Below are 22,446 nucleotides of genomic sequence, written 5' to 3'. Positions count from 1 at the left end.
TTAAAAAAATAGACCACAGTCCTAGATATAAAGGGATGCAGTAGTAGAATCTTTGAAGATTTTTTTTTTCCTGTACCAGGGTTTGAACTCAGGGCCTACACCTTAAGCCATATCACCAGCACCTTTTCGTGTTGGGTCTTTTCGAGATAGGGTCTCAAGAACTATTTGCCTGGGCTGGCTTCAAACCTTGATCCTCCTGATCTCTGCCTCCTAGGTAGCTAGGATTACAAGCATGAGCCACCAGTGCGCAGCTGAAGAAAATTTTAAGGGAGACTAGCGTAGGATTCAAATTTGAAAGATGAGGGTGGGCTGAGTATATTCTGCATAGGAAGCACTATAAGCAAAAGCTTGGAGATAGGAATGAGCAAAGTATATTCAAGATAATGGGCTAGAAGGAATTAGGCTAGAAGATAAATGTGAGTAGAGGATTAGTAAAAGTTATAATTAGTGTTGGTGCTGTGTTACTAAAAAAGTATGTCAAGTTTAGGAATATGTCCCAGGTAGGAGGGGAGTATGTCCTCTGCTTAAAAGAAATGGAAAAACAGAGGCCCAGAGGCTCATGCCTGTAATCTTAGCTACTTGAGAAGCAGAGATCATGAGGATCATGGCTCAAAACCAGCTACGAGGGAGATGAAAACAGGAGGATAATGGTCCACTCCAGCTCAGTCAAAAGTGCAAGACCCTATCTGAAAAACTGCAAACAGGGTTGGTGGTATGGCTTAAGAGGCAGAGTGCCTGCCTAGCAAATGTGAGGCTCTGGGTTCAACGCCCCAGTACTGACAAGAAACAACAAAAAACTCATGTTAATTTGTTATGCTGTATTATTTTTAAATGACTTAATATTTTTTACATTTCTCAGTTTTATTCTACCACGGTAAATATCAATAGATACAATCCACTTAAAAAGTTCTCTCTCTTACTGGGCACCAGTGGCTCACGCCTGTAATCCTAGCTACTCAGGAGTCAGAGATCAGGAGGATCATGGTTTGAAGCCAGCCTGGGCAAATAGTTCACAACACCCTATCTCAAAAAAGCTCTTTACAAAAATAGGGCTGGTGGAGTGGCTTAAGGCGAAGGCCCTGAGTTCAAGCCCCAGTACCACCAAAAAAAAAAAAAAAAAAAGCTCGCGCTCTCTCTCTCTCTCTCTCTCTCACTCTCTCTCTCTCTCTCTCTCTCTCTCTCTCTCTCTATATATATATATATATAATATATATTCTACATTTCTCAGTTTTATTCTAACACAGCAAATATCAATACATACAATCCACTTTAAAAAGTTCTCTATGTATCTGTCTCATATACACACACACAGAGTTTTATTTTTTTGCAGTACAGGGAATAAACCCCAGAGGCTTGCACATGCCAGGCAAGTACTCTACCACTAAGCTATGTCCTCAGTCCCTCAATAATTTTTAAGTCTAAAAAGGATACTGAGAATCACTTTTCTAGACCTTCCTACATTTATGTTTTGGCAAGCAATTAACTTTTTTAAATATTCTACTTATGTAGTAAGATGCTGCTACCCTAAAGATAACTTCAGAATTTTATCCTGGCTGGGCACAGTGGCATATCCATCATCCCCAGTTAAAATGGCAGGATCATGGTCCAGGCCAACCCATGCATAAAACAAGATCCTATCTCAAAAGTAACCAACACAAAAAGGCTGTAAGTGTGGCTCAAGTGGTAGAGTGTCTAGTAAGCATGAGGCCCTAAACTCAATACCCAGTACAACCAAAAAAGAAAATTTATGTTGATGAGAACAAAAAGAAGTCTACAGACAATCTTAAAGAGTTGTGACCATTAATTTTATAAAAAGGAATCATTTATTATATATTTTCCAACATTAAGTCAATAATGTCAAAATTAAAGTGTTGAGCCAATAAACAACTATCTATGAGGTTTGAGGGACTGTTTGGTTGGTTATTTGGAGACAGGGTCTTGATATATAGCCCAGACTGGCCTCAAACTAGCAATCTAATTTCTCAGCCTCCTAAAGGTTGAGATTACACACCAAGCTTGGCTTTATCTATAAACTTTGTGTATGAATTTGTGATCATTCATGAATAATCCTCCAACAGCTACTATACCAAAGGCAGGGGGTGGAGTGGCTCAAGTGGTAGAGTGTCTGCCTACCAAAGGTGGGGCTCTTTGAGAGGCCTTATGCAGCAAATACTTTGCTACAGAATAATCCCAATTCCCAAATCCACAACAGGACTAACCAAGATGCTCATAGACAATTCTCAATACCACAATCTTAACATTTCTAAAATAAATAGCTTTATGTTTCATCTAAACAGTTCAGTATTTCTACAGCTGCCAGAAAATACAAAAACATTAAGACATTAAACCACCATTTAGACTCAATTCTTACACTGTCAGTTAATGACAATAGACCTAGCAATCTATGCAGTTATTAGAAACCCTCAGGATATATGATAATGACAGTCATTGAAAAGATAGGCTAGACAGAAATACCTTTAAAAAACAGTTGTTGAGTATACTAAAAATAATAGATAAGAATTATGCATTTATGGTTCAGTCTGAAATTAAGATGAAAAACAGACAAAAAATATTGGCACTACTACAATTAAGGACCCTAATGAACAAATTTCTAACTCAAAAGTTATTTAACCCTGGGGGGACTATTGCAATAGCCAAAGAATGAGGTAACCAAGGACCTTAAATAGAAAACACCTATATCTTGCCAACTATGGTGGTACACACCTATAATCCCCAGCACTTAAGAGGCTGAAACAGAAGGCTAGTGAGTTAGAAGCCAGCTTGGGCTACATAGTGAGGCCCTATCTCAAAAAAAATTTTAAAAACAGGCTGGGGAGGTAGTGCACTGGCCTAGCATGTGGGAGGCCTTGGGTTTTATGCTCAGCACCACAAAAATTAATTAATAAAGTAAATCCAAAAAAATGAAAAGCACCTAAATCTAGAAACAGTGCTCCTTATTTATTAATTCAATACATATTGATTAAATTGTCTACTACTTGCAAACCCTGAGCAAGCAATGAAGCTTCTAACCACATAGGAAGATAACTGAATGGGGAAAAGTACACATAAATAAACACAATAGCTACTCTGAACAGAATGGAAAAAAATTTTCCGCTAAGAAGTGCTAGAAGAAGAATTAAAAAGGAAGGAAGGATGACTTAACAGCATCAGAGAATATATATCCTGGCAGAGAAGGTATCTTGACCTGTATTCTAAACATACTAGGTTTCAATCCATAGCCATTGGAAGTGAAAAGCATCCCAGGAAGAGGATAAAAAGCATACATTCAAGAACAACAAAGCCGGGCGTGGTGGCTCACACCTGTAAATCCTAGCTACTCAGGAGGCAGAAATCAGAGGATCACAATTCTAAGCTAGCCAGGGCAAATAGCAAATGATTTGAGAAACCCTATCTTGAAAACACCCAACACAAAAAATGAAAAATGAGACTGGCAGAGTGGTTCAAGTGGCAGAGGGCCTCCCTAGCAAGCATAAAGAGCTCCAGGAGAAGAATGGAGTGGAAAATTAGGCTGGAAGCAAAAATAGAAGGATTTATACAAAAAGCTAAGCAATCTGGGGCTTTTGCTTAAGTAGGCAAAAGGAAGCTATTGGAAGGTTTTTAAAGCCATTGAAAGATTTGCCATTGAAAGGTAAATCATCAAATGATACTTTAAAATTACTGTAGACTAGACAGCAGAAACTGAAATTAGTGAGCTACCAGATCTGGAGTGGAAGCTAGGAAAAAGATACAAAACATGCTACAACCACATCACTGATGATTTACTCATAGTTTTAAATGTTTAAAAACTTAAAATTTACCACACAAAACAAGGTTAGCTTCACATTTCCATTAAAAAACAACATTTCATAAGCAATGTTTCAGCATACTCAAGTGTGGTTGTTTTTGAAAAGCTATTAGATGTTAACTAACCATACTTTATAGTAAGGATTCAAAATGGGTAATAAAGAAGAGCATATACTTATCTTCTTCAGTATTCTGAATAGAAACTCAGTATGCATGATTTCATTCAAGGATGAACATTTTAAACTCAAGTTTTTATTCCCATGGAAAAGAAAGTTTGGATCAGAATTTTCCATACAAACTTATAAGACCCACCACCTTTACATAATTATAATAGTCAACTTTTAAAAAATTATTTTGGACAATTCAACTCAACTTGGTCAATATTTTTCTGCTAGGCCAATATTTTTCAACCATTAGTGCCTTCTTCATTTTTTCCCCTCCTCTCCACCCAACAAATTCCCTTTGTATGTCTGCAAGACAAGATACTATATGATATAGTATGATTCTAAGGCAGTTTGAATATATAATTCTCAGAATGTAGAAATCTAGAATTATTAACCTTACTTTTTACAAGAAATACGAGTGATGTACTTTATAAATTTCTGAACACATGAATGACAAATGTATCTAATGGAAGTGATGCTTTAGCATTATGGGGAAACAAAGAGGGAAAACACACACAATAGATGGGTGGCAAATCTTACAAACTTTACAAAACACTGAAAAGCCGCATCTGGGTTGCAGTTACAATTATAAAAGCAAATCAAGAAGGCTCTAAAATAAAGGAAAAGAAAAAAATTCTTAGTGATCTTAAGAGTGAAAAAGGTTTATTTAACATTGGTATTACTTTTTAACATGCCATCATTTAACACTATCACTAATTGGGAAAAAAAAAAAAGGGATAATTCACTGTTCACAAGGACACAAAAAATAATTTCTACATATGTTCTACCAGACATTTATAATTCATTACTCTTGCATGGCTCCATTCCTTTCAAAGGTTTCCAAAAATACATAGTCTTATAGTAAGTGGCACACAATTTATTCTGTAGGCTTAGCTATAACACATTTTTAAAATACCTAGCGAATTCATCCACAACAAAAACAAGCAGTCAAAAAGGTCCTCTACTTATTCAAAATCATTACATAAAGCACTGTCTGTAATTGTAAAGAGGGTTTGAAAATCTGACAGCTACTAACCATAAAATGAGGTAACCTTTAAAAGGAAAAAAATAAATAAAAACTTTTTCGTTTTCCTTTCTTTTTCCTTTCCTACCAGATACACGAAATATCTGTAATGGCCTCAGACAAAGCTCTAAAATAAAAATTCGCTATATGTATACTTTACATGTGTATAGGAACCTATCACATACATGTACATGTAACATTCTCAGGAAAGAAGATTCTTTATTCTACTCAGTTGTAGTTATATCAAACTCTATCTCATAAATTATGTTAAATCATCATAAATTAATGAGCAATAAAATACTGCACGTAGATCTGAGCGGCTATATTCAGAGAAGAAAAGCCTCAGACTAAGGCCATGACTGAATAAGAACGCCCAATCCCTGAAAATCACTAACCTGCGTTTGGTTTCTTTAAGAGAAAAACGGAGTCTTAATATGAATAATCACACAGGCAACTCACTTTCTGAAGTTAACCAAGGTAAAATACAACGAACCAAATCAGACCAATGTATGAAATGTAAGGTTTAAAGAATTCCCCCAAAGGAAAAGACCGACTTCAAGAGTGGGTTATAAAACATCCCTTGCAGGTAGAAGTCTTTAATTGAAAATGGGGGGCGGGGAGGGGAGCGCCGTCAGAAACCTGAACAACACGCAAAGAAAAAGCAAAAATCCGTCTTTCCGCCCACCCCCCCACCTTCGCAGGACAATAGGATCAGGGTCCTAACTGCCAACTTTAAACGTGGAAAGCAGCAGTTTTACTGCAGCTCCAACTGCAAATCTGCACCTCATCCCGAACCCAGCGCACCCAGGAATACTTCTGTCCGGCGAACGCCACCGACGTCCCGTAAAACCCAATCAGCCCATCACAAGGTTCTTTTTTTTTTTTTTCTCCCAAATACCTGGAGGATCCATTTCAATATAAAATATCAGTTCTGTCGAATAGGGCATCATCACCTCCCTCCAGTCTGCGTCATCGCGGTCCATACTCCACACCGTATTGTAGTACATCGCGCTGTCAGGGGCAGGTCGTCAGGAAATATATAGAAAGCATATATATATAGATATATATCTGATACTTAAAAATCTAAAACTAGGTATCTGTAAAAGTTCCACACAGGAGGTTCTTTGGGTTTTCCAAAGGCCGGCTACAAGTACAGCCAACTACTCGGACGAGGACAGGGTCCTCTCTCCTCTTACAGCACCCAACAAAATGCCCCCAAACTTTCAAGCTACGGGATTTTACCCTCAAAGGGTTACAGAGATGCTTGGGAAGCAGAGGGCGAGGTGTTAAAAAGCTGCTTCCCAAAAATCTGTCCTACACAATCGCTCTCCAAAGAGAAAAGCTCCCACCGCCTCCGAATCTTTCCGCGGAAGCCACTTTTGTGTCCTTCGAAGGAGGGGGAATGTAGAGAGAGGGAAAAAGAACGCTCTTGGGAGAAAGCTAGGGAACTGACAAAGGAAGGCATAAAGAAAAAGGGGGATTGGGGATTGAGTTCAAGTTTCGGGGTCCCACTGGTCTGCAGAGAGCGATTCCTTCAGGGACCCGGACTCGGGCTCCGCTCTCCTTGGGCTCAGAACCCAAGCTGCAGCAGCCTCGGAATTGGGACCGGTCGAAGAGTCCAGTCAGCTCGGCTCTGCTGGGCGATCCCGCCCGGGTTCGAGCAGCCCACCCCAACCGGCTCCCCTCACGCTCTGCCGACTACAGCCACTAGAGTTTCATTTTAACTGCGCGGAGGGGACCTCCTCCCCCGCCCCCACTCCTCCCCGCTGAGGCACCGCCCAACCGTGCGGGGCAAAGGGAGGACAGCCAGAATCACTACTGACTGTTCCACTTTATGCCCCCTCGGTGTACGAGAATTGTCAGGCTCCAGAAAGAGTATTAAGGAATCTGTCCCCAGCCTCGGCTTTCAAGTCTCCCAGCCGCTCTGTAGGACTCAGCTCCCTAATCAGCCATATTCTCTCCTCCCCAAGCCTCAATCAGAATGGTATAGTCCGGGCGCTGGCTGCTCGCCCGAAGTCAGTGCCGGGAGCACGCGAGCCAAGCCGGGAGGGAGAAGAAGGAGGGGAGGGAGAGGGAGGGGTGGAGGGAGACAGAACGAGCGAAAAGACGAGTGGTGATTGGCTGATCCTAGTTGCCGGAGCCTGGCCCTGCGTCTTTTGTCTGCCTTGCTCTGGCGGAGGAGCGGGAGACGGCTGCGCGCCCCAAGCGGACCAATCAGAAGATAGCCGGCGCCGGCCGGTAAGGCGGTGATTGGTCAGAGCCCAGTTACTAAGCGGGACAAAGGCAGAAGGGGAAAAGAAAAGAAGAGGAGGGGAAAAAAAAAAAAAGAAAGAAAGAAAGAAAGCGCAAACGGCGGTTACTGACAGGCTGGGCGAGCACTTGGGGATCAAGCTGCCCGGAGACAGGCGGGGCTCCCGCTGAGGCTTGGTCCGCCCGAACTGGTGAGGCCGCGGGGAGGACGGGCTGCCCGCGAGACACCTCTGCCCTGAGACTGGCCACGGGGGAGGGGAGCAGAGGTAGAGGGGCGCGTGCTGTCACTTGGCGGGGCGCTCACTCTTCTGGTCGTTAAGAGGTCTCCAGGCCGAGTCCCTCTGCACAAACCTCTGCTGAGAATTCCTTCCCTTCCCCCATGATAAGTTGTCAAGTAAAGCAAAGGTCGCCAAACCCACTTGCAGGACCGTTCCTGCTCATTGAAACGATGTGCCCATGGCCCCCTGCCACCTTCCCAGCTGCTGCCTAATCCACGCTTCACCTCCCCTTGAGCAGTTAGATAATTCTTAGGGAGGCATTTTGCAGCTACTCTGCTTACCACCCAAGGACTTCTGAACCCAAAGGTAACTAACTCACCCATCCCTGAAGTAAATAGTGGGGCATCTTAGCAAGCCTTCAATTCCAGTACTCAAGCCAGAAAAAAAATCTTGGAATTACAGTGCATGTGTGATTTCTGAGATAAATCACAGGTGCTGGAATCTCTCACCAAAACGTCTCTATCCTGTTTCCCTGACAGACCCCCTCCCACCCCCAGCTTAAAGTTGTGAGACCGGCTTCACTATGAAAATGCTGAATATTTCCGTGCATTTCAGAAACAGATAATTAACTTGCAGGGAAACACTAAATATCTAAAAACAGATTTGTGCCTGGAATTGTCATCCTGCCCTACAATACAGTCTGAGGAGGCCAAAAATTGCTCCATTTCCTCTTTATACAGGAGTAACAAAGCCCATTGTGTTTGAGTTGACAACCTGATTTAAGCCCTAGCAAAACCTACCCTGAGCAGCTCTGCTAATTGATTTGCTTCTGGAAGAGTTGCCACGTTTCACCCTCTACCTCCTAAGGTGGTTCTGCCTTCCTTAAAGGTCCTCTGAGTTGAGACAGTTTCTGGGAGCAGTCAAAATGTGTGCAAACTGGATATGGACTAAAGGGATAAAAAGCGAGTAAGTATGGATGAATAGGGTGAAACACAAAAAAATATTCTTTAGATTTCTGAAAATGCTTTCTTACATTTCTGAAATCCAAATGTAACTCAAAAGCCAGACCAACTTTGGGGTAGGGCTCATTAATTTTAATCTCCTGAACTGTTCAGGTATAAGGTGCTGGAAGAGCAACTAATTTGTGGCTGGCTTCCCAGCAGTATCTGCTTCACCATTTCTGGGAGCCAGAAGTACTCACATTTGATAACTCAAAAGGCAGAACAATCAGTCAAGGGCAAGATGGTTTATTTTTGTTCACAGGTGTCCCTGTGCATTCCCAAACAAAATGAAGGTGAAGAGATGAAGTGTGGAAAAGATAATGGCTTTCAGATTTCCACAGCAGCTTTTGCCTGCTGTAGACCACTTTTCATCAGTTAGTGCTGAGGTTTCAATTTCTAATACCCAGAGTAATTACCCAGTCCTTTCTCACACATAAGGTTTTGGGGGATGAAGTAAAGAAATAGTACCATATATAATCAAATGCTTAAGATTGACACTTTGAATAAAGCTGTGATTCAACCTTGCCATCTAAAATTGTATGACCCAATTCTCCAACTTAAATAGGTCTTTGAATAGGAAACCTCCAAAGAGTAACAGTGATGCAAGAGGCCATGATGAATCAAGGGGAAGCACACTTCCTTCAGATGGACTTGAATCAGTGCCCTGCCATGGTGGGAAGTGCTTGTCAGATGATGCTGGCCTTACTTTCATTTGAGAAACAGAAGTGAGACACTCTGATTGCTTGTCACCAAACTGCCCCAGGTTCTTTGGCAAAGGTAGAAAATATTAGCTCTGGTGTCCTGAACCACTAACATGCTAGAAAATTATATCTGGCTGGAGTGTATGTTAAATTCAGCTCTAAAAAAATCTCAAACTCCTGGGTCACAACCTGCTACTTTGGAAGGTGCTTTTTTCCTTTGCCTCCCTCCTTTCTTTTCTTTAATGTAAATTGGCCTTAGGTAAATTACAAAATCTGTCTGCCTTCATTTATATATCTGTGAAATTGGAGATTGCCTTTAGATTTATGCAACCTACTTAGCTTATTGTGAAACACTCTGAGAATGAAAAAAATGCTGCTTAAGTAATTAGAATAGTACCTTTCTATAACTCCAAAATAGATAGGATATCCTTCCTTTTTCACCCAGGTATGGTTTTATTATGAAACTGTTCAAATATGCTCCATTCCCCCCAATTTATTTCAGAGATTGATGAAATACTTCTTCTGTGCTCTGAATATAGGGTATGATCTCAGAGTTCTCTGTGCCAGCAGAATCAATGTGGAACTCAGCCAAAAGTTCTTCGTGATTAAAGGTGCCATCTGAGCACATAATATTTTTTTGTAAAGCTTTGCAAAATGAAAACGTACTTTTTCCCTCTAAGGTCATTAGCTTTTATATCAGGACTGACTTTAACCTTTGAGGAGAAATTCCACTGTCCTCAATCCCCTTTTTCTTTTCCCTCTATTACCATCTTCCATTGACTACTTGTCTTGTCCAAGCAGCTAAACAAATTCACTTAATATATGGGGGTCCCATAAAGCACTACAAATTACCAGTTTTTGCAGACTCCAGGGCCTCCCCAAGCCATAGGCCTTACATCAGGGATATATCAAGTTTCAATGGAAAAGTTTGTCTTTATAATACAAAAAAGAGAAATGTTAGTGGATCTTCTAGAAAAATATTTCACCTGGGAATTGATAGTCATCTCTTGAGATAGTTGTACTTAAAACTGTTATTTCCCATTTTTTTCTGAACAGCATTCCTTTCATTTGGCATTTGCAATTTTAACCTTCCCTCATCTTTCCTAATACTTGAATACTCATGGTAGGGTTAATCATATCAGCTCACAGCACTGAGAAATTATGACATTAGATGAATGAGAGGGCTTCATGAAAGTGGCATTCCTCCAGATGCTGCTAAATTCCTGGGCTTAGGGGGCAATATTTGAGGGCTTCCTTAGACCCATCAGCACATAATGTAAATCTGTTCTGCATCATTCTCTCCTCTTTCAGCTTTAGAGGTCACAAAAGTGTCTCTCAATAGCCTGATAGGCTTTCTTCTTTTAATGTCTTCCCTTCTAGCAACACAGGGGTCACCTGGATGGTATGTATGCCACTACTACAAACTGCCCCCCCAACAAGGCAACAGATTTCAGCTTGGCTTCACCAAGAAAGAGAGAGCAAATGAAATCCAAATGACAGGAACAATAGTCCAGGCTGTTTCATGAAGAAAGGGCACAAACAGGGCAAGCAGCTGGTGAGTTCTGTTACCTCATTTAATCTCTATAACCCTGAGGAGGAGGGTTGTATTTTTATTCTCATTTTACAGATGAGGAAAATGAGACCCAGAGCAGTGAAGGGACTTGTTCAAAGTCATGCACCCACTTAATAACAGAGCCAAGACTAGAGCCCCAGCTCTCCACTATAGGCTCATTGCCTTTCTTTTGACACCACACAGTTCCTGTCTCTCTTCATTCACTTAGCAAATGTTTACTAAAGCTTCTATACACTGGAGATACAAAAATGAGTAAGACAGAATCCTTAAATTGAGTCCAGAATCATAGAATAAAAGGAATAAATAATGATGGAATGTGATAAAGAAATTGACAAAGTGCTGTGGGAGACCCAAATACAGTGATGATCTCCGACCACATGCAAGTAAGTAAAGGTCTACTAGAGAAGTGACATTTGGGCTTTTCCTGTGCTTGTATAGATCTACTTTTTTTTTTTTTTTTTTTTTTTAGTATACAGGATAAAGTAGGGAGAAGTAGGGAAAAAGGAGAAACATTTCCTGCTCCTTCTGCAGGAAATGGGAGTAAAGGTTCCTATACACCTGCTTTAAACGTGGTCTCTTTATTTCTCAGTTTCCCCAATCCACATGACTAACTCCTGAATGTTTCATTGAAAGCTTGTCCAAAGATCAGATCACCAACTTGCCTTGCTTTCTCCAGTCCATACTCACACAGCTCCAGTGAAGACCAAATAAAAAAATCTCAGTGGTAAAGGGCTTACCTAACATGTGCAAGATCCTGGGTTCTATCCCCAGCACTAAAAAAAAAAAAGATCTGAACATGTCATTCCCTTTCTTAAAGTCCTTAGGATAAAGGATAATGATTAAGTCTCTTAGCCTAACATTCAGGGCTTTGATGATCTAGCCCATGCCTACCTGGCTCTTCAGGCTCTCCTTACACAGCTCTCTGTCTCTCCTAAGAACTAGCTGCACTGAAGTACTCACTGTTCACAGAAGAGAAGAAAATTTCTCCTCCACACAACATGCTACAGTATAAAATGGCAAGCTCCTATTTCTGTTCATCTGATCTCACAGACTGAGCTCACACAGCCCCTGTGCTGGTCTCTGCACTGCCCTTGGCACACTATGTGTCAAAATGATGATAGATGTGTTTCTCCCACCATTCTTGGAGTTCCTCATGGGTGGAACTTATCTGTACACAGCACAGGGCCCAGCACATAGTGAAAGGCTGTTGAATATTCTTTGAGTGAATAAGCAAAGTTGCAAGTAAACTTTCCAAGGAGGCTCTGGGCAGTCTAAATTCAGGTTACCTTAGTAATCCCTTCTGGAGATCCTCAGCTGACTCCTGGTTTGTTTAAAAGGACAAAAAGAACACCAAAAAATTGTTCAGTTCTTTGGTTACAGGAACCAGGAGAGTCAGACAGTGACCTTCCCTCCTGCTGGTTGCCTCTAGGGTCTTCAACACAGAAACTCAGTTCCGCTGCCCTTTTATTTTATCAGCTGTGAATTGTTTGCAAAATTCCAAGCAGTTTGTAGAGAATTCAGGAAAACTCAGCAGCTAGAAGAGAAACTGGTTTCATTTTCCAACCCAGCTTATTTTTGAAATGTAACACCATATAGGGCTTTAAAATATGCTTACTTCCTGTGATCATTATTTCAATAGTTCTGAGCAATTTATAGTTCATGCCTCCTTTCTGTAATAATTTCCACAGGTCTCAAATCTAGAATTCATTTTATATGTTAGAGGATAAAATCAGTCCAGTTCCTTTATCGGACAATTTTGGTTGGAAAAAAAGTGATATCTTTCTTTGAATAAATAATAAAATCTCAAGTATCCTTTAGAAATGGTTTATAAAATCTATGTATTAAAACAAAAGGCCTCTGGCTGGCTGAGCACAGTGGCGCACATCTATAATCCTAGCAATTCCAGAAGTGAAAATTGGAAGGATCACGGTTCATGGTTCTTGGCCAGCCTAAGCAAAAAGTTCTCAAGACCCCATCTCAACCAATAAAAAGCTTGGTATAGTGGCACATACTTGTCATCCCAGCTATACAGGAAGCATAAATAGGAGAATCTCAGTACAGGCTGGCCTGAATATGATTCAAATAACAACTAAAACAAAAGGGGTTGGAACATGGCTCAAATGGTACAGTGTCTGCCTAACAAGCACAAAACCCTGAGTTCAAAACCCAGTACCATCAAAAAGTAAAAAAAAAAAGGCAACCTTGAGATCTGAGAAAATGGCCATTTTTAGGCTGAAAGATCACCAGTCAAGTAAGAAAAGTACAAGCATGGAATTATAAAAGGCTTGGTCATTCATGTCTTCAGCTCTGCATTTGATTGAAAATGATATACTTACAGTGATTTTCTTTTAATTCAAAGGTAGAAACTACCTTGTGCTGCCCCTCTTTTGTTTCTTCAAAAGAGACACTCAGTGAACATCACTATTTTTCCTCAAACTTCATTCAGGATCCTATTTTGCTCCTCTAAATGCCAATGTGTGAAATTCTAAATTATGTCATTTTTTAGAACTAATGCTCCTGAAGTACTGAGTATATGTTCGGAAGCAATAAATTGAGCCAGACCTCCTGGCACAAAGGAGTCAGAGGCAGGAGGATTGTGAGTTCAAGACCAGCCTGGGCTATATAGTTAGACTCTGTCTCAAAAGAAAACCTTCAAAGGAGCTAGCCTGTAGCTAATAAAGAAATATGGCAAATTAAATAGATATGTATTTTTCTTAATAAATTATATATATATATATATATATATATATATATACACATTTGCACATTTGCATATTATAAACAAAAATGCAATTGGTCAAAACCAAGAAGTAAAAAGTGAAAACCAAACAGTAGCAACTTTCCATTCCATCTCCTCCTTTCAGATAAATTACAAGGATGGGATGGCTTAAGGGCTATCTACATCTGCCTTCCCCTTTGAGATGTTAAGAAGTTACAAGGTTCCTTGAAGGGTAGAGAGACAGAAGGCATGTCTAGCAAAAGCAAGTCCTAAAATACCTATTGTCCTTATGTTTTGAATAAATCTAGATCACATCTCCATGCTTTAGCACCCATCTTGGCCACCCAGAACCACCATCTAATGATTAGGGGCTGCTAGAGGGCATGACCATGGGTATTCCCCAATTCAGAAACTATAAAGACTACAGATAAGAATCATCATTTTGAGTTTTTACTCCAATTTCCTTCATGGGAAGCAGGAATTGTTTTACCCTTTTTTTTCTCAATTCTACTTTTTTCTGTTGTGCCAAAATAAATTCTTGCTGAGCTGGTGCAGTGGCTTAGGTGGTAGAGCATCTGCCCTGAGTTCAAACTAGGTACCATCAATAAATAGAAAGATAAATAGATAGATGAATATAAAACTTCCACCTTGTGAGACTCTCCTTTTTTGTGTGTGAAATGTCTTGAAATTCTTTTCACATTTGTGGATCTCCAATTTTGTGTGAAAACTGAGAATCTGAGGGAACCCTCCTCATCTAGTGACAATCACATCATTAAACACATAATATGATAATTGCACTTAAAGTAGATTCATTAAATGTTAATGGTTAAAGGGAAGAACAGTACAAAATGACAAGCTCTTACAGTTCAATTCAACTATGCCCCTCCATGGGCCAGATCTTGTGAGCACTCAGCAAGACACTATTTGCCCTGGCTAGTTAGGGCAACTTTTGCTAACAAACTGTAACAATTTCACTGACCCTTGGGCTTTGAAACTAACTCTCCTTGAGCCCCTAAGATCAAGACAAGATAGCATGCTTTGTTAGTTCTTTCCTTCTTTCCTCTCCAACTACCTTACTGTGTTTCTCAGTTTCTTCCTGACCTCCTTGACTTCTATGTCTTAACTTCATGATTCTGTTCTTGCAGCATTGACTTCTGGCTCTGGTCCCTGACCACAGCTGAAACTCATCCCTTAATCATGTCTTCTTTTCCAAGACAATGAAGCCCAGTATCCTACCTTGATATAGAGCCTTGTGGTTGGTATTTCTGCTGGGTTCTCCCAGGACCCTGCAAGTAAGAACCAGACATTACCTCTTAGACTCCTGTAAGGTTCAATTTCTGAAATCTTAACTCTGTAACAGATCACTTTTTCCTGACTTCTACCTCCTTATTTTTCTTTTTTGTCTAAGCATAGATAATTCCAGGTTAGTGAATTGAAAAGTGGTTCTGTCCCCAAAATATGGGGGAGTTTTTTTGGGGTTTTTTGGGGTACTGGAGTTTGAACTTAAGGCCTACACCTTGAGCGTCTCCACCAGCCCTTTTGTGTGAAGGGTTTTTCAAGATAGGTTCTCACACAAACTATTTCCCCCAGCTGCTTTCGAGCCTCAATCCCCCTGATCTCTGCCTTCTGAGCAGCTAGGATTACAGGCATGAGCCACTAATGCCCAGCCAAAACATGTTATGCTCTGGAAGCTCTGAATGTGACCTTATTCAGAAAAGGGATCTTTGCAGATGTAAGTAAAGATCTTAAAATGAGCCCAGACACAGTAACTCATCCTTGTAATCCCAACTACTCCAGCGGTGGAGATCAATCATGGTTCAAGACCAGCCAGGGCAAAAAGTTAGCAAGACTTCATCTCAATAAGCAGGGCATGGGGAACACACCTGTGATCCTAACTGTGCAGGAGGCTATAGGAAGAAGGATTGTGGTGGTCTGAGGCAGGACCTAAGCAAAAACAAAAGACCCTATCCAGAAAAATAAGTAAAGCAAAAAAAGGCTGGGGGCATGACTCGAGTGATCGAGTGCCTGCCCAGTAAGCATGAGACCCAGAACTCAAACCCCTGTTGGGGGGAGGGAACGTGGGAAGATATTGAAATGAGATCACTCTGGATTTAAGATGGTCTTCAGAGCCAATGACAGCTGTCCTTATTTATTTATCTATTTTTACTGCTAATAATTCTTTTTTTTTCTTACTTTTTTTTTTTTGGCAGTACTGGAGTTTGAACTGCCAATAATGATTGGTTAACCTGTACACTCCTATTCTAAACAATGTGAAAGTCACTCAAAAATAAGATTTTAACCTTTCTAGTGAGACTGTTTCCCTTAATTTTCCTCCTCTGCTTCTCCAGATGATTCGTTCATTTCTAGGACTTCATTTGCTAGATCAGCTACCCAAGAGCATTGATTGTGGGTTAAGGCCCGAGGGTATGAATGGATCCTTGAGCCAGGTTGGTGAGTCAGTTGCCCCATCATAGTGAATAGGATACCTTCTAATACCGTTGGTCAGTTCACCATGAAATTCGCTCCTGAAATTGTACATGACCTTGCCCCTGGCCATAGGTGATGGGATCAAGGCCAAGTTAATTAGAGTTCCTTTCACTAATATTTGGAAACAGTACCCAAGCCAAGACGTTCTCTTCGGAGGTTTGGACCTGTAACATAGAATCAGTCTCTGAAGTTGGCTCTGGTCACTGTCCACCCTGAGGAATGAGTTGCAAAGGAAGTCAGTCTTCAAAAAGTCAAAGAAGGATGAAAGAAATGCTCTGAAGAGGGCAGAGATGAAGAATGGAAAGAATACAAGCAGTAACCAATTTCCTGAGTTGCTATAGTTTGAAAATGCTTGTCACCCAAAGGTTTCTGTACTGAAAGCTTGATCCACAATATAACAGTATTAAGAGATTGTAAAACATTGAAGAGGCAGGGCCCAGTGGGAGATAATTAGGTCATGGGGGCAACAACCTCAGAAAGCATAATGCCCCATCCAGGGAGTAGGTTTTATTTCAAGGAACTAGATTAGTTAACTCAAGCATGAGCTTCCTCGACTTGCTCTCCTACTTCCTCTCTTGAACGCTCCGCTGCACAGCCACTTGCCACTCTCATACACACTCCCACCATGTAATGCCCTCTGTCATGTTATGATGCAGCTTGAATTTTTCATCCTTTAAAGCCATAAGGCAAAGTAAACCTTTTTTGTTTTGGTGGCACCAGGGTTTGAACTCAGGGACCCACATTTGTTAGGCAGGCATTCTTACTACTTGAGCCACTCCACCAGCCCTTATTTTTGTGTTGGGTTTTTTCAAGATAGGGTGTCATGAACTCTTTTCCCAGGCTGGCTTCAAATTGCCTTTCTCCTGATCTCTGCTTCCTGAGTAGCTAGGATTATAGACGTGAGTCACTAGCACCTGGCTAAACCTCTTTTTCTTTGTCTTTTTTTTTTTTTTTTGGCAGTACTGGGGCTTGAACTCTACCATTTGAGCCATTCCTCCAGCCCTATTTTTTGTGTTGGGTTTTTTTCACAATAGGGTCTTGTGAACTATTTGCCCGGGCTGGCTTCAAACCATGATCCTCCTGATCACTGCCTCCTGCGTAGCTAGAATTATAAGCAAGAGCCACTGGCACCTAGCACCTCTTTTCTTCTCTTTCTTTCTTTTTTTAAGTGAATCTTTCCTCCTTTATTTATTTATTTGGTGGACTTGGGGTTTGAACTCAGGTCCTTGTGCTTGGTAGGTAGGTGCTCTACCAATTGAGCCTCTCCCCCAGCCAACCTCTTTTCTTTATAAAGTACCCAGACTCTGGTATTTTGTTAGAGCAACACAAACAATACAAAGATATTAGTCTAAAGCTTCCTAATACCTGACTTTGGGGTTTTAGGTATTATACTGAAGTCAGACCAATACCTAACATTTGCAGAGCCTGGGACAAACATATAAATGGAGGCCCACATGTGTTAAATACTTAAAAATTATAAATCAAACCAACAAATCATTAAATTAAAAAAAAATTCAACATCTCTAACTTGCCAAATGTGTCTTCATGCAAACCCAGAGGACTAGGTGCAAATTCAGAATTCAAGGATCCTTAGAGTTCCAGCAGAACATGTAGAATGGATGGGGAAGACAGCTTCTCTTCCCACTGCATTGTGAAAGGGGTTCTTTTGCACATATCCAAGCTCATTCCATCCATCCCTTACCAATCCTTGGATCTAAAGGTGCTAACACTGACAACGATGCCTGCCCCTTAGGAAAATAGATCCAGGATAAAGGCTTGTGCACCTCCTGAAAACAGGCTAAAGGCCAGTTGGGCAGGGAATTCCAGGATCCAATATACTGAACATGGTCTAAAAGAGGGAGACTAGGGTTTAGGGTTAAAAAGTCCCTTTGGCCTCATGGATTTCTTATCTTAGAGAGACCGGTGGGCTCAGACACAGTCCAAAGCAAGGCCCTCTAAATATGGGGACCAAAGTAGGCCCCCTTCTTTTTCAGGTTTAATGGAAGCAGCTTATATGAATGTTTATATAAGTTGTTTAAGCAGTCTCCAAGTAGATTCTGTTACTTGCAACTCAAGAATCCCAAGCCCCTGCATTTACCCTCTAAATTACTGTCCAGTTTTCTCTTTTTGTTCCCCAAGGGGCCCAAACTTTTGCCTGGGAGAGAAAGCTTTGTCATGAGCCCTAATGCCTACCAAATGTGCCAGAAGCAAGGAGATGGCTTTTTTCATGAGTTCTGCCATCAGTGGTAAATTATTTTGATCAATCACTGTGACTTTCCTTTCCTACTTTAAGTATATGTTATACCTCCAATTAACAATTTTGAGCTTAATAGATTGGTCCCAAATCCCAAGATATCACTTTATTTCTGGCACCATTTTCAACATCATGTCAGAGTTTATGAGTCCTACCTCCAATAAGATTTGAGAGTCCTCCAAAATGGAAACTGTTCAGATGCTAGGCAGCCAAAAATGTCAAATGTTCTCTATAACACCATCAATCAGGTATTGAAGCTGTCTTCCTTGAAGAATGTTCTGGTTTTCTCACTTTGGAATTCTTTACTATTTACTTTGGGGACCCCCCCACACCACACACACACACACACACACACACACACCAGACCTATAAAGGCCATTTCCTAGAAGCAATCAGCCTACCACTGGAAAACATGGGTTTTCCAGCCTACTTAACATGGGTTAAGTAGGGAGTAGTCTAGAATTGACACATCTGATCTCTCAGAATTTACCTGTGATTTTTCACTTTTGAGGAAGAAACTAGTGGGGTTTTTATTATCTATCTGTCTGCCTGTCTACCTATATGTATCTATCTTAGTGCTGGGGATTGAACCCAGGGCCTTGCCCAGGCTAGGCAAGTGCTCTATCATTGAGCTACCATTTCCAACCCAGATCTCTATTTTTTTTAAATAGTATTATACCTAATCAGACAGACTTGTGTTACAAAAACACAATTCTTCTACATTTTTCTTTCTTTCTTTTCCTTTTTTTTAAACAGAGTTTTACTGTGTAGACCAGGATGGCCTCAAATTCAGAATCTCTCTACTTCAGCCTCCAGAGTGCTGGAATTACAGGTGTGCACCACAGCACCCAGCTTTTTTTTTCATCTTTCTAACATAACATCAGCGATAGTTTGGATCTTAAATATCCCCCAAAGGTTCATGTTTGGCATGGCTTTTTTTTTTTTTTTTTTTTTTTGGCAGTACTGGGGTATGAACTCAGGGCCTTGTGCATGTCAGGCAGGCATTCTACCACTTGATCCACACCCTCAGCCCCTATGTCCATGTCTTAAAGGCTTGGTCCCCAGATTGGCATTATTGGGAAGTGGTGGAAACTCTTAAGAGTTGGGCTCTGGTAGGAGTTCTTTGGGTTGTTGTGGTTTGCCTTTGAAGGGAATAGAGGGACCCCAGCCCTTCCTCTTCTTTCTCTTGCTCTTTCTGCACATTGGCCATGAAGTAAATGGTTTTGCTCTGCCATATACTTCTGCCATGATGTGCTACCCAAAGCAATGGAATCAATTGATAGTGGACTTCAAGCCAAAATAAATCTTTTCTCATTATAAGTTGATTTATCTCAGTTATGTGTTAACTGTTATAATGATGGAAAATTGACTAACACAGTATCTTATCTCAGTCCTCTCAAAACTGGTATCATGTGGGTCAGCAATTGTCAGGACAAGCCTGAACCACATAGCTCACCAAGGTTACCAAGGCCTTGAAACTCCAAAGAGTGAACTTTTGGCAGCTTAAAAAATTCCTTCCGGATTTTTTAAGCTGACATCTGAATTGGTGTCCTGGGTTGGCCCTGATGATGCCAAGAGAGAACACTAAAGCCTTCTGTAATCCTGGAAGAGTTTTCATAAATACTGTGATTTTTTTTTCTAATTTCTCACAATTGATAGAGTAGGACCAGTCATCTGGAAATCTTCTGGGTGTGGGAGTATAGCTCAGTCATAGAGTGAATACTTAGTATGCTGAAGCCCAGGGTTCAATCCCCAGCATCAGTAATAAAATATTAATATTAATATTAGTAAAGATCTCATGGCCTGGGCTTATGCCTTGTATGATAGTACATGTCGTCACCTTTTACTGAGATGGAGCAGTTATTGAAATTGTTAAGGGACAACTTCAAGTTTGAGTCTCTCATATGATAATAGCATGATTTTTAGTTATAAGAGACTAAAAACTAGCTTAAGTCAAATAAAGGGGTAGTCTTACTTCAGAAACAGTGAGTAGAGGTATTCAAACACTGTTAGCAAGAACTGGACTCATTCTAATTCTCCTTCTCTGATATTTTCCTAGGTGGTAAAAAGGATAGATCCAGCAGCTCCAGGCTTGAATTCCACCCAGTTAGTAATTCCATCCAGTAGAGCACAAGTTTCTCCAGATGTTACAGAAGAATTCTGGGAATTGAATCTCGATGGCCCAGTTTGGGTCAAATGCTTACCCCAGAACAAATCACTGAGTCCAGTTAGAAGAATGTTCCAGTCAGCCAGGTCTAAGTTATGTGGCCAACCCTGGAAGCAGAGTAAGGTGGTCAGATGCATCAAACTATTAAGATTTTTCTCAAAGAAAACATGGGCAGACAAAAAATATATTCTCAGGCTAGTGGAGTGGCTCAAGTGGTAAAGCACCTGTCTGGGAAGCTCAAGGTCCCGAGTTCAAACACCACTACCACCAAATATATATATATATATATATATATATATATATATATATATATATATATATATATTCTCTTTTGCTTATTTGTTTTGCTTTTTGGTAGTACTGGGGTTTGAACTCAGGGCCTCGTGTGCTCCCATCCTCAGGCCTTTATAGTACTTTTTGCTCTGGCTGGACTTGGACCACAATCCTCATACATACACCACCCTCGCACATGGGATTACAAGTATGAACCACCACACCTGGTTTGTTTTGTTGAAGATGAGGGTCTTGCTAATTTTGCCCAGGCTGGCTACAAACCTTAATGCTTCAGATTTCCATCTCTTGAGTAGCTGGGACTCTAGGTGTGAGACATGGCACAGGCCCCTAATCTCTACTCTTGAAGAGCCTTTGTTCATGTTCTTCCAAGGTTTTAGCAATACACACCACACATAAATGAATAAATACATAATTATTAAATGGACATCAATATATAAATGATTAAATAAACACTTTCAAACAAATTCAAGTGACCAATCACTTTCTTCAGCAACTTCTGGACAGTAACTTCAGTACCAGAAGCCCTCATTTTCATATTAATAGACCTATATAAGACAGATAAAATCTACCCTGTTTATGTCCTCTACAGTTGTAGGGATTTTATAATACCAGCTCTGAAATTCAATGCTAGAAAGAAATGACTGTAGAAAATGGCTAAGCTCTCCTATATGTGGAACACAGAGTGCTGGACTATTTTAGAATGTCTACTGAGAGCCAGGAATGAATACAACCAAGATCTTACCTGATTTTTTTCTTCATTATTAAAAAGAAGACTCTATGGGATATATAGAGCCCAGAGATGATTCAGTTAGCCAATAGGTCTATAAGATGATTTCAAAAAGCATTCATCTCTGACAATATAGACTTTCTTCACTATTTTCTAAAGGGTCTGAGTTTCCAAACTCTACTTTATGCTGCTTTCCCTAAGCCCATTACTCTAAGTCACATTCCATTCTTGGGGAGAAAAAAACAATTCCTGACTTGGTCCTTCCATGATACTTTCTCTTTCTTTTACAGCTCTAAGTTAGAGGACACAGAGTGGAAGGAAGGGCTCTTTCCTTCTTGATTTCTCTGTGGCTTCCACACATAGATGAAGATAGAACATCCATGTTCTGTCCCTGAATACTATAGGTGAACACTTTACAGTTTGAACTTGATTCCCACCAATATAACCTCTCCTGAACACTACCATGGCCTATATAACCACAAATGTTTCACCTCTCCTCTTACCTTTACAAGTCTGGTAGGAAACTCAAGGTTCACAATCGGTACGAAAATCACATCTCAGCCTTCTGAGTTTTGTGATAAGAGATGGCTTGGGTGTTTGCTACTTGTGAATTTGATATCAAGAACCTCTTAGGAGCTGTTGATTTTCTGGCAACCCCTCATCCTGGGATTAACCCTCCCAAGACAAAGATGGGATGTTTGCCTGGCTGGGGTCTCTTTTGAACTCAAGCTGTAGCAGGCCCATTCCTACTTCCTCTTTCTTTGTTGTGCTTCAACCTTAGGAATAGTGTAACTGGGACTTCATTTTGGCTAGGAATCTCTTACTCCTATCTTTTCTCACTGTTCTACCTTTGAGGGGCTCAGAGGTTTCCATTCATATGCCTCTTTCATTCATTTATTTAGTTAGCTTATTTGTTTGTTTTATTTTTGCAGTACTAGGGTTTGATCTCTGGACCTTGCACTTGCCAGGCAGGTGCTCTACCATTTGAGCCATGTCCCCATCCCTTTTTGCTTTATGCATTTTTCAAGTAGGATCTCACATTAATATCATTAAATGATCCTTC

The 22,446-nt window shown here is 40.6% G+C and overlaps 1 protein-coding gene and 1 long non-coding RNA gene across 4 annotated transcripts in view; one reads left to right on the top strand and one right to left on the bottom strand.

Moving 5' to 3' along the window:
- The window catches only part of Pik3r3 (phosphoinositide-3-kinase regulatory subunit 3), a 128,433-nt gene that overhangs the window by 81,724 nt on the left and 24,263 nt on the right, over nucleotides 1-22,446 (bottom strand). Inside the window, exon 2 of one of the 3 annotated variants that reach the window (XM_074080253.1) lies at nucleotides 14,691-14,740. The exons of 1 other annotated variant lie outside the window; for it this stretch is intronic. Coding sequence is in view for 1 of the 2 variants with exons in the window: in XM_074080252.1 (XP_073936353.1) it covers nucleotides 5,891-5,999 (109 nt within the window). In the remaining variant the exon portion in view is untranslated. Of the gene's footprint in view, nucleotides 1-5,890; nucleotides 6,711-14,690; nucleotides 14,741-22,446 lie in introns of those variants that run through there. One more of the 3 variants, XM_074080252.1, reaches the window with a different exon arrangement.
- LOC141424954 (uncharacterized) lies at nucleotides 7,307-20,596 on the top strand. The gene is made up of 3 exons (XR_012449925.1): nucleotides 7,307-7,433; nucleotides 8,349-10,717; nucleotides 20,255-20,596. It is a non-coding gene; the product is annotated as an uncharacterized lncRNA (long non-coding RNA).

The sequence above is a fragment of the Castor canadensis genome, chromosome 7, assembly GCF_047511655.1.
Source record: "Castor canadensis chromosome 7, mCasCan1.hap1v2, whole genome shotgun sequence".
Classification (NCBI taxonomy): Eukaryota; Metazoa; Chordata; class Mammalia; order Rodentia; family Castoridae; genus Castor; species Castor canadensis.
This window is presented reverse-complemented; position numbering and strand designations above follow the sequence as displayed.